This window comes from Hydra vulgaris, chromosome 02 (assembly GCF_038396675.1).
Source record: "Hydra vulgaris chromosome 02, alternate assembly HydraT2T_AEP".
NCBI lineage: Eukaryota > Metazoa > Cnidaria > Hydrozoa > Anthoathecata > Hydridae > Hydra > Hydra vulgaris.
The window spans coordinates 71,767,876-71,782,829 of record NC_088921.1 but is presented as its reverse complement, the minus strand read 5'-3'; the positions used below and the strand labels follow the sequence as shown (position 1 = coordinate 71,782,829).

Here is a 14,954-nt window from a genome sequence, read left to right as displayed (position 1 = left end):
ATATTCTTTTTTCTCAACCCGAAATTAGTATAATTTGAATAAAATTGCTTGAGATACAAAAAAAAAATATTTTTTTGTTGCCCAGTGTTATTGATGATGAAAAATATTATGGTACTCCTGGCCTTTGGGAATTGATAGTAAAGTTTAATCCTAATAAAGGAGTATATAATGAAGACGATCTTAAAAAATATCAAGATATATTAATACAAACAGATGCAATTACTTCTGAAAATCCATACAAACCAAAGTCTTCTCGTAGTGTAAAATACAGAGAAATAATATCTCCTATTTGGAAAAATATAAAAGAAAATAGGAAACGTGAATTAAGAGGAAAAGGAATTGAAGGTAGAATACAAACTATAATTCTTCCAAGTGACCCTGATGCATTAATTAATCGGCTTTATTTGTGTATAGCTGCATGGAAAGCAGGTAACACTTGAGCAAGAAATGAAGGTGTTGCAATTTGTGATGAATTATTAAGGCAAAATGGAATAGATAATGAAGAGTATAAAGCAATACAAAATCTTTTATAATTATATTTCATTGTATAAAAAAAAATATATAGTAATAAAAAATGCTAATTGTTAATAATAAGAGATATAAAAAAATATATGTTGTTGGAGGAAGTGGTATATTCGATATAATAAAAAATTTATTTAAACGAGCAGCATCATCAAGTGTAACAAGAGCGTCAACAGATATGTTGAAGAAGATGGCTGCTACAGATTTAGGAAAAACTGCAATAACTGCTGCTAAATCAGCAGGAAAAGAACTTTCAAAATCAGCTATAGACGCTGCTGCAAATGCTGCAGTTGAAAAAGGAAAACAATTAATTGAAAAAGTATCTTTAAAAATAGCTTCACAACCTGTTATTAGTGAAAAAAGTAAAGAAATACTTTCAAATTTGATAGCATCTGGGTCTAAGGATCTAAATAATGAAGATGAAGTAAAAAAAGTACCGTGCAAAGGTCGCTCATGCAAAGTTTCAAATAAAAATGCTGGAAGAATAGAAGATCTGGTTAAAATGGGACGAGGACTTCGACTTGCGTAAATTTGTCTTTTGTAAATTTATCTTTAAAATTTTTATATATCGTTTTTTAAAAATTGTAAATATAAAAAAAAAAAAGTTTTTATATTGTATATAAAAAAATAAAATGACGACTTCTGAAGTATTTAATTTTACAGAAATTCCAGTAATAGATAATGGAATTGAAAGATGTGAAGATAGTGAATATGAACCTATTGTTGGAACAAATATAAATTTTGGAGATATAAGAATTGTCGTTCGAGAACAAAATTTGTTTTCACTTCCAACTAAAGCGTATCTCTTATTTGAAGGGCAACTTGTTAAACTATCTGATGGGTCAGCTTTTGCTGATGCAGATCAAGTAGCTCTTACAAATAATGGTATTATGCAATTATTTTCTAAAATTACATACCAATTAGGAAACCAAGATATAGAATCTATTTATTATCCAGGTCAAGCAACTACAATGCTAGGATTGCTTAATTATTCAAATGACTTTCAATTAGCGCAAGGATTAAATCAATTGTGGTGTAAAGATACAGCATCAACAGCAGTAGCTACTGATAACACAGGGTTTGCAACAAGACAACAATACATAATTAAAAGTCCAACTACAAATGGTACATTTTCATTTTGCGTACCTTTAAGACACATTTTTGGATTCTGTGATGACTATGATAAAGTTATTTATGGACTTAAACATACAATAATTCTTACAAGACAAAGTGATAGTTCTGCAATTTTTAGGCTCTCTGCTGCAGCTGCAGGAAAAGTTAATCTTACTAAAATAGCATTGTTTATTCCAAGTGTGAAACCATCATTTGAAGAAGAGAAAAAAATTGATAATGAAATTAAAAGAAAAGTGGAAGCTCCATTAAGTTTTAGAATGCGACAGTGTGATACTACAACTGTTCAACAAGCTAATTCATTTGGTTGGCAATTAAGTTGTGCTGAAATTCCAAGATATGTTATTGTCGGATTTCAAACAAATAGAAATGCTGGAGATCAAACTGTTAATTCAGCATTATTCGATCATTGTGACTTGAAAAATATTTATGTTGTTTATAATAATAGCACTATCCAATATCCTGCTCTTGATTATTATTGCTCATTTCCAAATCAGCAATTTTCAAGAATTTATAGAGATGCATCAATGTTTAAAGAAAGATTTTATGGAATGAATGAAATGATTGCAAACAGCAATATAACTCCTTCTAACTATAAAGATTTATACCCAATATTTGTTTTTGATGTTAGCAAACAATCAGAAAAATTAAAATCAGCTACAGTACAACTACAAGTTAAAGCATTTTTTAATACAACTGTGCCAGCAAATACTCAAGCATATGCTATAGTAATATCTGATAAGATGATGAAACTTGTATCAGATGGTAATAAATTTGATGTTAAATAAATTTTTTGATAATTTAATTTTAAAAAATGATATAAATAATTTTTTTTCTTTATATAATAAAAATGTATTAAACAAGAAAAGCTTTGCAAAATTTATTAAAAGAAAATAACATTTCACAAACATCTAAAAATTATGTAACATTATTAATGCTTGCTATAGATAATGGATTGATTGATAAGGATGCAATCATGTCAAAAGCAACAGAATTAACTGATGAGAAAAGACCCATTGGAAGACCTAGAATACATCCAGTAAAAGATGAGAAAAGATCTGTTGGAAGACCTAGATTAAATAAAGTAAAAGAAGAGAAAAAAGAAATTGATCCAAAATATGAAAGATTAAGAACAATTAAGAAAAAACCAGTCACTATTAAATTAACAAACATGGACACAGGTGAAGAAACAGTATATAAATCTTTATATAGCGCAATGCGTGAAACTGGTCATGGATATAGATATCTTGAAATACGTGATGGTAAAATTGATAATGGTTATAAGATTGAAATATCAAATTCTGAAAAATTAAAAAAAAATTAGAAAAAAAAAATTAAAAAAAAAATCTTTATATATAAAAAATAATGGCATTTATAACAATTGATTCATTTGATATTAACAATTTATTTGTAAAAGATGTATTCAAAGCTGATAAGCCAGTTCCATATCAAAAATTACAACTCGCATATAAATATCCAACACGTGCTGGTCCTGTTCTCATTAAAACATTACCTTCTTTTTCCTATGGTGTATGTGAAAATAGAGATTTTAAAAATGATAAGTTTAATGGCTATTCAATGTCATTTGTATGTGATAAAGAAAAATCAGATGAGCAAGAAAAGTTTATTGCAATGATTGAATCTATTGAAAAATTTTGTAGAGATCAAATTGAAGTATATAAAAGTAAGATAAAAAAATCTAAAGTTAATCTTGCTAATTTAAAAATTTTAAGATATAATGCAGATAAACCTCCAATAATATATGCAAAGTTATTTACAAGTAATAAAGAGTTAGAAATAACTACAGTTCTCCGTCGTAGAAAAACTAAAAGTGAAGTAGACTCTTCAGATCAATGCAAAGTAAATCCGAAGGATACTGTAAAGTCACTTGTTATAGCTTCACCTTATGATTATATCAATCAAAGATGTGAAGCTATTGGATGCTTAAAGATTGAAGGTATTTTTATTGGTTCAATGATAGAGTCAATACAAGTTAAACTTCAAGAAGTACTTATTGTTAAAAAGATTTCTAATTTTACGAGTATAATGAACAATTCAGATTTAGGAAGTGAATCAGATGATGAGTTGTAAAATATTAAATAATATAAAGATTTAAAAAAAATATGTGCATAATATTTCATATGAAACTTTACAAAATAATATTTCATATGAAACTTTTCATATGAAATATTGACAAGAAAAAATATTTTGAAAAAATTGATATAAAGAAAATGAAAATTAAAAAAAATTATCTTGCTATATAAAATGGAAAATAAAACGGTGAAAGAATTAAAACAAATCGCTAAAGAGCGAGGAATTAAATATTATTATACATTGCGAAAAAGTGAATTATTAGAAGCATTATCACATGAACCAGTTCCAGTTAGACCAGTTCCTTCAGATCTAATTCGATTTGATGAAGAACCTGCTTGGAAAGAAGAATCTACTTATGAATATGAAAGACCTTTAATAGATGAATCAATCCCATCATCAGCTCCTATTTTACAACCTGGATTATTTTCAAAGCTGACTACATCTATAAAAAATGTATCACCGTATGTTGTCAACAGTTATAATGATGTTGTAGAATGGATTAAACCATATGTACCAGATCCGATTAAGAAAAAAGTAGAAGATACAGTATCTGAGATTAAAAGAAAAATAGAATCAATAAAATCTCTAGTTTACTCTACAATATACAAAAATCCTTTAAACCCAAGCAAAGTGGAATTTAAATTAATACAATCAGCTGTTAAGAATGTGGCAAAACAATATTCAGCTAAAGGTATAAAAGGATATGATCTTGAATCTTTTATGAATGTTGCTAAAAATAGTGCAATTAAAGTACTAAATGAAAATAGAGGATCAAAAGTTAATATAGTTGTCACTTGTAAAATGGAAAAAACTAGTATTTTTACAGGAGATGCTATAACTACAACTCCTAGATTTGCAACGAATAGTACTGTTATATAAGAATCTACAAATTTAGATTAAATTTATGAAACATCAAAGTCTAAAATTTTAGAAATTTTTTCAATGTTTCAACAGTTAGGATCAAACTGGATATTTGTTTCTATTAAAAAAATGGATATAAATATTATAGAGTATAATCCACTTTAAGCAAAATCTTAAATTCCACTTGATAAAAAATTAGCAGCTAAAAAAGTAATCATTAATATACAAAACGAAGATAATCAATGCTTTAAGTGGTGTATTGCAAGAGCATTAAATCCAACAGATAATAATCCTCAAAGAATAGATAAAGATCTTATAACTCAAACTGAAAAAATAAGTTGGGATAAAATAGAATTTCCAGTTTCATTAAAACAAATTACACAATTTGAGAAAAATAATCAAGATATAAGTGCGAATGTATATGGATACGAGAATTCATCAGTTTATCCTTAACGTATTTCAAAGAATGATAGACAACATTTAATAGATTTATTGTTAATATCTGATGGTGAAAACAACCATTACTGCTTAATAAATAATTTAAGTAGATTACTTTCATCACAAATATCAAAAAGAAATGGTGCAATTCACTATTGTAGAAATTGTTTATTAGGATTTATTTCTGAAGAATCATTATCTAAACATAAATTGTATTGTAATACACATGATTCAGTTCGTATTGAACTTCCAAAACCAGGTTCAACAATGTATTTTAAACATTATTTTAAATCAATGAGAGTACCCTTTGTAATATATGCAGACTTTGAAAGTTTTATTAAACCTATCAATACTTGTACTCCAAATCCAAATGAATCCAATAAGAAGAAGTATCAAAAACATATACCAAGTTCATTCTGTCACTATATTAAATGTTTCGATGAAAGTATTTACAAAAGCTGTCCAGTTTCATATACTGCATATAGTGAAGATGAAGATATTGCGCATATATTTGTTGACAAGTTACAAGAAGCTATCTTAGAAATTTGTAATAAAGTAAATTTTAAAAAACCTATGATATTTACAAGTAAAAATAAGAAAGAATTTGAAGCAGCAATAAAGTGTCATATTTGTGAAAAAGATTTAGGAAAAGACAGAGTGCGAGATCATTGTCATTTAACTGGAAAATACAGAGGTGCTGCTCATAGAGATTGTAATGTGAAATATAGAATTCCAGAGTTCTTCCCAGTATTATTTCATAATTTATCTGGTTATGATAGTCACTTGTTCATAAAGAAATTATCAGGAGGTAAATTAAGCTGTATACCTAACAATGAAGAAAAATATATCAGCTTTTCTAGAGAGATTAAAGTTGGAGAGTTTATTAATAAAGAGAGTAAAACTGTTGATATTAAGCGAGAGATTAGTTTCATAGACAGTTATAGATTTATGCCATCTAGTTTAAATGCTCTATCAAAAAATTTATCAAAAGAACAATGTAAAAATATCGGAAAATTGTATACAGGTACACAATTAGATTTATTACTCAAAAAAGGTATATATCCTTATGATTGGGTTGATTCTATTGATAAATTTAATGAATCACAACTACCTCCAAAAGAATCGTTCTTTTCTAAATTGAATGATGAAGGAATTAATGATGATGCTTTTTTACATGCACAAACTGTATGGGAGGAATTTAACTGTAAATCTTTTAGAGATTATCACAACTTATATAATGTTTCAGATGTACTTTTACTAGTTGATGTCTTTGAAAATTTTAGAGATGTTTGCACGAAAAATTATAAGTTAGATCCAGCTTGGTATTATACATCACCAGGATTAGCTTGGGATGCTGCATTGAGAAAAACAAAAGTAGAGTTAGAACTATTGAGTGATTATGATATGATACTAATGATACAAAAAGGAATAAGAGGTGGATTCGGTACAATATCAAATAGATTAGGAAAATCTAACAATAAGTATATGGATAATTATGATGAAACTAAACCATCAAAATTATCCAATATCTAGATGCTAATAATCTATATGGATGGGCTATGAGTAAACCACTTCCTACACATGGATTTAAATGGATGGATGAAGATGAATTGGAAAATTGGTAATCAGTTCCATGTATACTTGAAGTTGATTTAGATTATCCAGATCATCTTCATGATGAGCATAATGACTATCCACTTGCTCCTGAAAGAGTAAAAGTTGGTAAAGTTGAAAAATTAATTCCAAACTTGAATAATAAGAAAATTTATGTGATACATTATACAAATCTTAAATTATATGAAAGATTAGGACTAAAGATAACAAAAATTCATAGAGGAATAAAATTTGAAGAAAGTGCATGGTTAAACGAATATATTGAACTTAATACTAATCTAAGGGCTAAAGCAACAAATGAATTTGAAAAAGATTTCTTTAAACTCATGAACAATTCAGTCTTTGGAAAAACAATGGAAAACATTGAAAACAGAGTTGATGTAAGATTAGTTACAAACAGAGACGAAGCTGTTAAATTAGCATCAAGACCAAACTACGAAAGTAGAACAATATTTGATGAAAATTTAATAGCGATTCACATGAAAAGAACTAAATTAAAGTATAACAAACCGATTTACTTAGGTATGTGTATATTAGATTTGAGCGAAACTCTAATGTATGAATTTCATTACGATTACATAAACAAAAAATATTCTAATAAGGCAAAACTATTATTCACAGATACAGATTCATTAGCATACGAAATAAAAACAGAGGATTTTTATGAAGATATTAAAAACGATATTGAAAGTAAATTTGAAACTAGTGAATTTGATCCAAATCACCCAGCAATTAATAATGGATTTAAAGTTGGATTAAATAAGAAAGTACTTGGAATGTTCAAAGATGAATCAGCAGGAAAACAAATTGAAGAATTTGTAGGAATAAGATCCAAGTTGTATTCATACAAGATTAACGGAAAAGAAAACAAAAAATGTAAAGGAGTAAAAAAGAATGTTGTTAAGAACTACATAACACACGACGATTATAAAGATTGTTTACTTAATAGAAAAAAACACAATAGGAAAATAAATATTATAAGATCACATGCACATGAAGTTTTTACAGAAGAGATTAATAAAGTAGCATTAAGTTCAGAAGATGATAAAAGAGATAAAAGAGTCATATTAGAAGATGGAATTCACACATTAGCATATGGACACTATAATCTCATTAATAAGCCAAAAATCGTATCCATAACAGTTAGGCAAAAGGCAACAAATTATTTTAAAATACTTTTTATATAAAGAAAAAAAAATTTTAAAAAATGAATTAAAATAAACATTTTTTTTCTATATATAAAAATGGATAACAAGAAATACTATAATGAATATTATGATAAAAATAAATACTATAATGTACATGGTGATATATCTGAATATGAAGAAATAAATAATGATTCGTGTCTCTATTATAGTTATAATAAGACAACACAAATTTTAGAATTACGAATAAATTATGGTAATATAAAATTTGAACAAAGTTATTGTTTAAAAAATAATGTTAATAAATTAGATTTTTCTTACAAAATATTAAAACAAATCAAGAGTCATATAAATTTACATTTACCTGAGCTAAAAGAATTTTTCATTTCACCTGACTATTTAGATTTACTTATTAGTTTATATGGAAGAGAATATTCTTTAAATGTATTCCTTAAGGAACCAGAAAATGAAATTGAACGCGAAGTTATAAAAATTTGGAATAAATATGTTATCCAATAATTTTTCATATATAAAATGAACAAATTTATAAATGTTGAAGGAATAATTCTACCAAATGAACCACTAACAAATTTTCAATTGATAGAAGCAGCAAAAAAACTAAAAATAAAAAATTTTAGAGGTGTATTTGTAAGAGACCAATTACCGGCTCCGCATGGATCCGAATGATCTAAAAATATGAAAAGAAAAGAATGTGGAATATTAAATACAGGAGATTCTAGTACGCAAGGATTTCACTGGATTTGCTGGTACAAAGACAGTGATAAAAAACTAAGTTTTGACTCTTATGGACTACCACCTCCTGTTGAAATTATTAATTATTTAAAAAGTCCTGTTTATTATAACAGTGAAAGAGTTCAATTTGGAAATACCTCATTCTGTGGACACATGTGTTTATATGTTTTGAAAAAACTAGATGAAGGATATGATTTTCAGAATATTATTAATAATCTATGGCAATTTTTTTCTTTATATATATAAAATGCCTGTCGATATATTCGGTACTACTACTTCAGATGTATATTTAAATGGTTTAATAATATCTGAAGCTAATAACTTGTTCATTCGTAGAGATGGACAAAATAATGCAACTAGTAATATTAATATGAATTCTAATAAATTAATAAATTTAGCAGATCCTACTAACTCACAAGATGCTGCTACAAAGAATTATGTTTATAATAATTCACTTAGTCTTAATGAATTAGGAATAGTACCAAATTCAAGTTTAACGTGTCTGGAAAAAAATGCTATACTATTCCACCATCTACATATCCTGATGCATTAACAGTTTTTATACAAGCTACCGGTCCTGGTATTCTCAGAAAACTATGGTTAGCATTAGACGGATTAGATTCTAATAACAATGTTCCAGGTAATGTATTTCTTAGAATATTTGCAGATCATGCACTTTGCATAGGAGATTATTATACTTCTACACAGAGTATTGGAGATAATAATATTCCTTTAGCTTGTGATATGTTAATTGCACCACTTGGTGGACCATTTTATGCAAACTCTTTTCAAGGCTGTAATGTATATACAGCTAATGATTTAGGAGGATACATTACACTTGATATGCCATTTACTGAAAGTCTAGTCATTCAACTATACTGTAATACTAAACAAAACGTTTCATATTGGACACAACCTCATATAACAATGACTACATCAATACCTAAATCATTGTCACTTATTAAATTATACTCAACAGAATTTAGATTTAATCCCACAATTTATGATAAAGAATATATCTTATTAGACACTACAGACAATGCTAAACAAGGTGTTTATCTTAAGTACATTAGAATGCATGTAATTGGAATAGATGGAAATTGGTGGGAATCTAGAGTACGCATGTATGTGGCATACAATTCTCCAGCAAGTACGAACTATGTTATGAATACATTGACACATTATGATGGAGATAAAAAAGGAACAGTAGGATATCCTGGCTTTGATAATAATAGTGTATGCATATTCGCATCATCTGGTTTAGAAGACTTTTATCTCTCTTCGTGGAACAGTGTTAATATTAATTCATTTTCAAATGAATCATCTGGACTATTGTATCAATCAAGTAGTGTAATTGGTTCTACAACTACTATCTCATTTTACAAAAATTTTACTGATTCCATGCCTAGTGTTCCTACTGGAAAGAAATTAGTAGTTACATTAACCTCTGGTGATGAAGAAGTTGGTCAATCTGGAAGTTTTATTTTAATAGGACATGCTTTCTTTTACGCTTAGACTAGATTACATTTACGCTTAGACTAGATTACATTTATGCGTAAGTTGATAAAATCATTTGTAAAATGGTATGGTTATCCTGATTCGTTTAACTCTTGGGTTGATAATAAAAAATTGAGAAAATTATAATATAGAATAATTTTTTACAAAATACAAAAAATTTTATAAAAAATTTGATTTTTGATAACTATAGTTTGAATTGACCCATAAAAAACGATCAGGATTGATAAGAAAAAAATTGAATTTTATCAAAAATATGTAAATTACAATTTGAAATGAACCTGAAATAATATGAAAAAAAATGTGGATAGTAAAATGGTCGAAATCAAAATGTGCCAGAACCCGCATTATATACTACTAACGGACACTACTTTGGAATAGTTTTAATGACTATTTGTAGTTCTTCTTATGCTACGCCAACAATATCTTCGGATAAAAATATTGTATAGAAAAGTATAGCATGAAAAGTTCCAATAACAAAAAAAAAATTAAAAAAAATAAAAAGTATAAACAAGTTACTAAAATTTAGCCAAGTTCATCATTTCCCACGTTTATTCTAAAATTGAGGAAAGTTTTTAATTATTTGTCAAGTGCTATAAATTAAAACATTTTATTGAAATTTAAACTCTTTTTACAGAACAAAAAATATTTCTAGAACTATAAAAATTATAAGAGTTTAAGTAGCACATTAAGTAAATAATTTTAGAAAATAACAAGAAGCCGTAAGCTTGTAAGGCTCCGGAGTTGTAGTGTCAACGCCGCAACATTTTAAGCGGAGTCGGAGTCGCTAAACAAAATTGCGACTCCAGCCGAGTCTCCACTCATCCGTTTTTCTACGGAAAAAAAAAATCACGTGAGCATGCGTAATAAAAGTTTTAACTTGTCTCAAGGAAAACTGCGCATGCTCACGTGATTATTTTTTTTTTGCCTTTTCCGTTCTTGTAGAAAAAGCGGATGAGTGGAAACCTTCCGACTCCAATAGTAAAAATTCTCGGTACTGCACGTGCATGTACAAAATGTACTTCTAAGTAAAATGATAACTTTAAATACTTTATAGTTATTTAAAGTATTCTAAGTTATAGAATAACTGAAAAAACCTCCGTGCATATATTTGAGACTAACAGTAAACATAGTTAAATATTATATTTTAGACAAATGTAAAAGGTGCCTACGGCCCCTATAGACATGACTTTTTTTATTACATCCCAAGTGTTTTTATATTTTATAGAGTTGTTGAAATCAAGTCCGTTCACCCACGTAGATAAAATTAAAGAGCTTTAAATGGGTTTCAGAAATGAAAGCTTAATTTCAGTAGATTTCGGTTAAATGTAATGTACGGGTGAGTCGAAATAGTAGAGATAAATCGGGATCGCTCAGTTGAACAATTCCTTGCCATTATTCAATACTTACCAAAACACCCGTTGCAGGTTTGTAGGCTTGAATCCCAGCTCTACCAACTCAGTGAGTGAGTAGAACTTTAGTGCAAACGGAACTCGCCTTGATTAGCTCTGCTATCGCAATGCTTCCTCTACAATTAATAAAATAAATAAAATCTAGTTCAGATTAAAAAAATTACCACTTATCGTTAATATTGTCTCAAAGCATTATTAGTAAACTAATGATCAAGAAACGACTGAACCTAAATAATTTACTAAACAAAGACAGACAAATTTTTCAGAACATATGTAGAACCCATTATATAAATAACCTAAGACTATTTGATAAAATATTATTAACATTAAGTAACAGTAGTTATAATAAACTAACGTTTTCTGATGAAAACTCTGAAATACAACAAACAGTACTTTAAAAACGCAAATTATTAGTAAAACATTTTACTATTATTTTGCGTTTTTAAAGTACTGTTTGTTGTATTTATTTAGCACAATTAATTGTGCTAAAAACGTTGATTTCTGGTATTAATCTAATATACGGATTCGATACCAAATGTTTTAGTTGTTAGATGCAGACTGTTGCAATTGTAAAGTAATAAAGTATCAACAAAGAGAATAATATCAACCGCATTTATTTTGCGAATCATTTAGGTATCACAGAGAAGTTTGAGGGCAGAGTGTGACAGCGACAGATCCAGAATTTTTTGGTGGTTGAGGTAGCTAACTTCCAGTCATGGAGCAAACTCTAAACATTTGTATGTTTATACTTATGTCAAATAATGAGGCTGTACAAAAAATTGCTTTGACTGGAGGCTGGGAACGAAAAAGCCCTTTGACTTTATCCCCCCTCCCCCGAGGGGCAATAAGTTGATAAATTTTATTTGTACTATTCTTAATTAGACATACATTTATCGATAAATATAAAGTTTCATAGTATTGTTTCACAGCGTTCTAAAACTATGACTATATAAAATTTGTAACCCTCTCAAGTTGAGGGGGTTTAAACTTAATAATTTTCGAACCCTGAGTGAAAGTACTATGAAACTTAAAATTTATAGATAAGTATAAGTCTAATTAAGAATAATTACCCTTTTGCATAAACACTACTTAAAACTTTTATTTTATGCAGTCTGATGACGGTCTGAGCTAATTATATTGAAATATTACATGATTAAATTAAAAATTACCTAGGACGGTGATTATTTTTAATTTGTTAGTAGCTGTGTTTTATGTTATTAAATATCAAACTATTTAAAAGAATCTCTGTTTTAAATGGATTTTGTAAATTAGAATATTATTACAATATGGAAATAAATTCTTATTAATTATTAGACTTTACATAATAGTTATAAAACTTTAAAAAAAATCCTTGCACGAACTGTAAAGGAAAAATTAGTGACTTATTTTTAACTACTTATTTGTATGTAGCTATAAATTTACAAAAAAATTAAAACATTGGATTAGAAAAAAATTAGATAAGGAAGAGACAAAAAAACAAAGTTAAAAGTAAAAAAAACATGTAAAGTAATTAAAAAGAATTTTAAAAATATATAAAAATTGCTCCGTTTATGAAGAAAAGAAAAAGAATATTTTTTAAATTTTATTATTTTTGAAAGACTATATGTGTTTGCTTGATATGATTTACTTTTTTATTTTATTATTGTCATTTATTGAGAAAACTCTATATTTTTTGTGACTCAATGTTTGTGTGTAAGTGGGTGACACGTTTTTATTTGTGAGTATTATTCAAAATTTTTTGTTTGTTTATTTATTGTTATTTTTTAATGAAATATTTATACTACTTTTATTTATATGATTATTGATATCAAGATTCTTATGTTTATTAAAACATTGTTACTTTTTTTATGCAGTAATTGTTTAAGTAACATTGTAGGCTGTTACGTTTTGTCAGTACATTGTAACTTTCCTGTCTGTGCATTATATTCAATTGTTGTTTTAAAGTTGATATTGATTTATCATCATATAATTTTCTTATTATTCTTATAATTTATCATCATTATTATTATCATTGTTATTTGTGTTATTAATGCTACTTCATGGTATTTACTTAAGATTAGTTTTTAACTATTTGTAAATGACCTCGATTGTAAGATCTTTTTTAGAAAAAAAATATATATTGATAAAACTTCGTGACTTGATGGAACAATATTACAATTGCATTGAAATCACAAGCGAGATATCGTTAATGAGATCAAAAATAAAAGAAAATGTTACACTGAATAAAAGTATGTTTAACGTTAAGATAGCGTAAAATTTTACTTTAAGCAGACCTTTAGTATGAAAGTTATTCATATTACGTAAAGCAGACATTAAATTTTTAATTTAGTTTTTTTGCATCTTTAGTGAGTTTAATTACAAAATTTGTTTTCTAAGGCAAAAATAATATGTTTTTACTAGGAACTTCATTACTATTTTGTTTTTAGGACCAAGATTACAAGTGTCTACTTTAGGTCAACTTTTTAATACTGTCTGCTTTGCAATCAAATAGCGTTATATATATATATATATATATATATATATATATATATATATATATATATATATATATATATATATATATATATATATATATATATATATATATATATATATATATATATATATATATATATATATATATATATATATATATATATATATATATATATATATATATATATATATATATATATAGAAATATATAGCAAATTTTTTTTAACAAATATGAGTTAATGTTCCAGGTAACAAAAGAAATTCTATTCAAACTAAGATGAGTAAAATATATTTATTATTTAAATTTTGACAAATATTTAAAAAAATTTTTCTCTAACACAGAAGGCCTTTCATATAAAATCTTCAGCTGTGTATGAGATATACAAAACTAATAAAACTCTTTATATTGAACTTCCAAAAAAAAGTTTTTAAAAAAGGAAATAATTAAGGTTTATATAGAGAACTATAATTAACAAAATTATAGCATAACTTGATACTAGTTGGTAAGGAAAATTTTAAAAGAAATGTGAAAATAATTACTTCCTGTTTATATGTTCATTGTATCATGTCCTTGTTTATGTAGGTGAGCTTCATAAATAAGAAGTAAATTCTCATTTGAGAGTTTTAACATCGGAAATAATTTAAAAAAAGGTTTATTTTTATGGCAATTGAAAACATGCTGATCAAATTTATCTGAACCAATACCTGTTCTGCATGTGTAGATGTGTAGATTAGTTCTTAACCTTAGGTTATTAGTTTTACCAATGTATGTTGTTTTTCCATCGCATCCAATACATGATAGAAAATAAATAATATTTTTTGAATTACATGATATTGAAGTTTTAATGTACTATACTTTACCAGATGATGTGGTAAAATGGTTAACAAACTGAAAGTACATTGAACATAAATTACAACGTTTTGATATGCATTTAAAAACCTTGCCTTCATCGTTAATAAAAACTGGTTTCTTATTAAAACTTGATGTACTAAT

General features: G+C 26.8%; 1 protein-coding gene across 1 annotated transcript; it reads left to right on the top strand.

The window, feature by feature from the left end:
* The first annotated feature begins 1,154 nt into the window (after positions 1 to 1,154).
* Positions 1,155 to 2,441, top strand: LOC136076291 (uncharacterized). The gene has a single exon (XM_065789764.1). The coding sequence runs from the start codon at positions 1,155 to 1,157 to the stop codon at positions 2,439 to 2,441; it is 1,287 nt and encodes a 428-aa protein (XP_065645836.1).
* Positions 2,442 to 14,954: the final 12,513 nt, after the last annotated feature.

What these genes read in the sequence shown, in the direction of transcription:
- LOC136076291 (XM_065789764.1), top strand. Translation starts at nt 1,155, where the DNA reads ATGACGACTTCTGAAGTATTTAATTTTACAGAAATTCCAGTAATAGAT.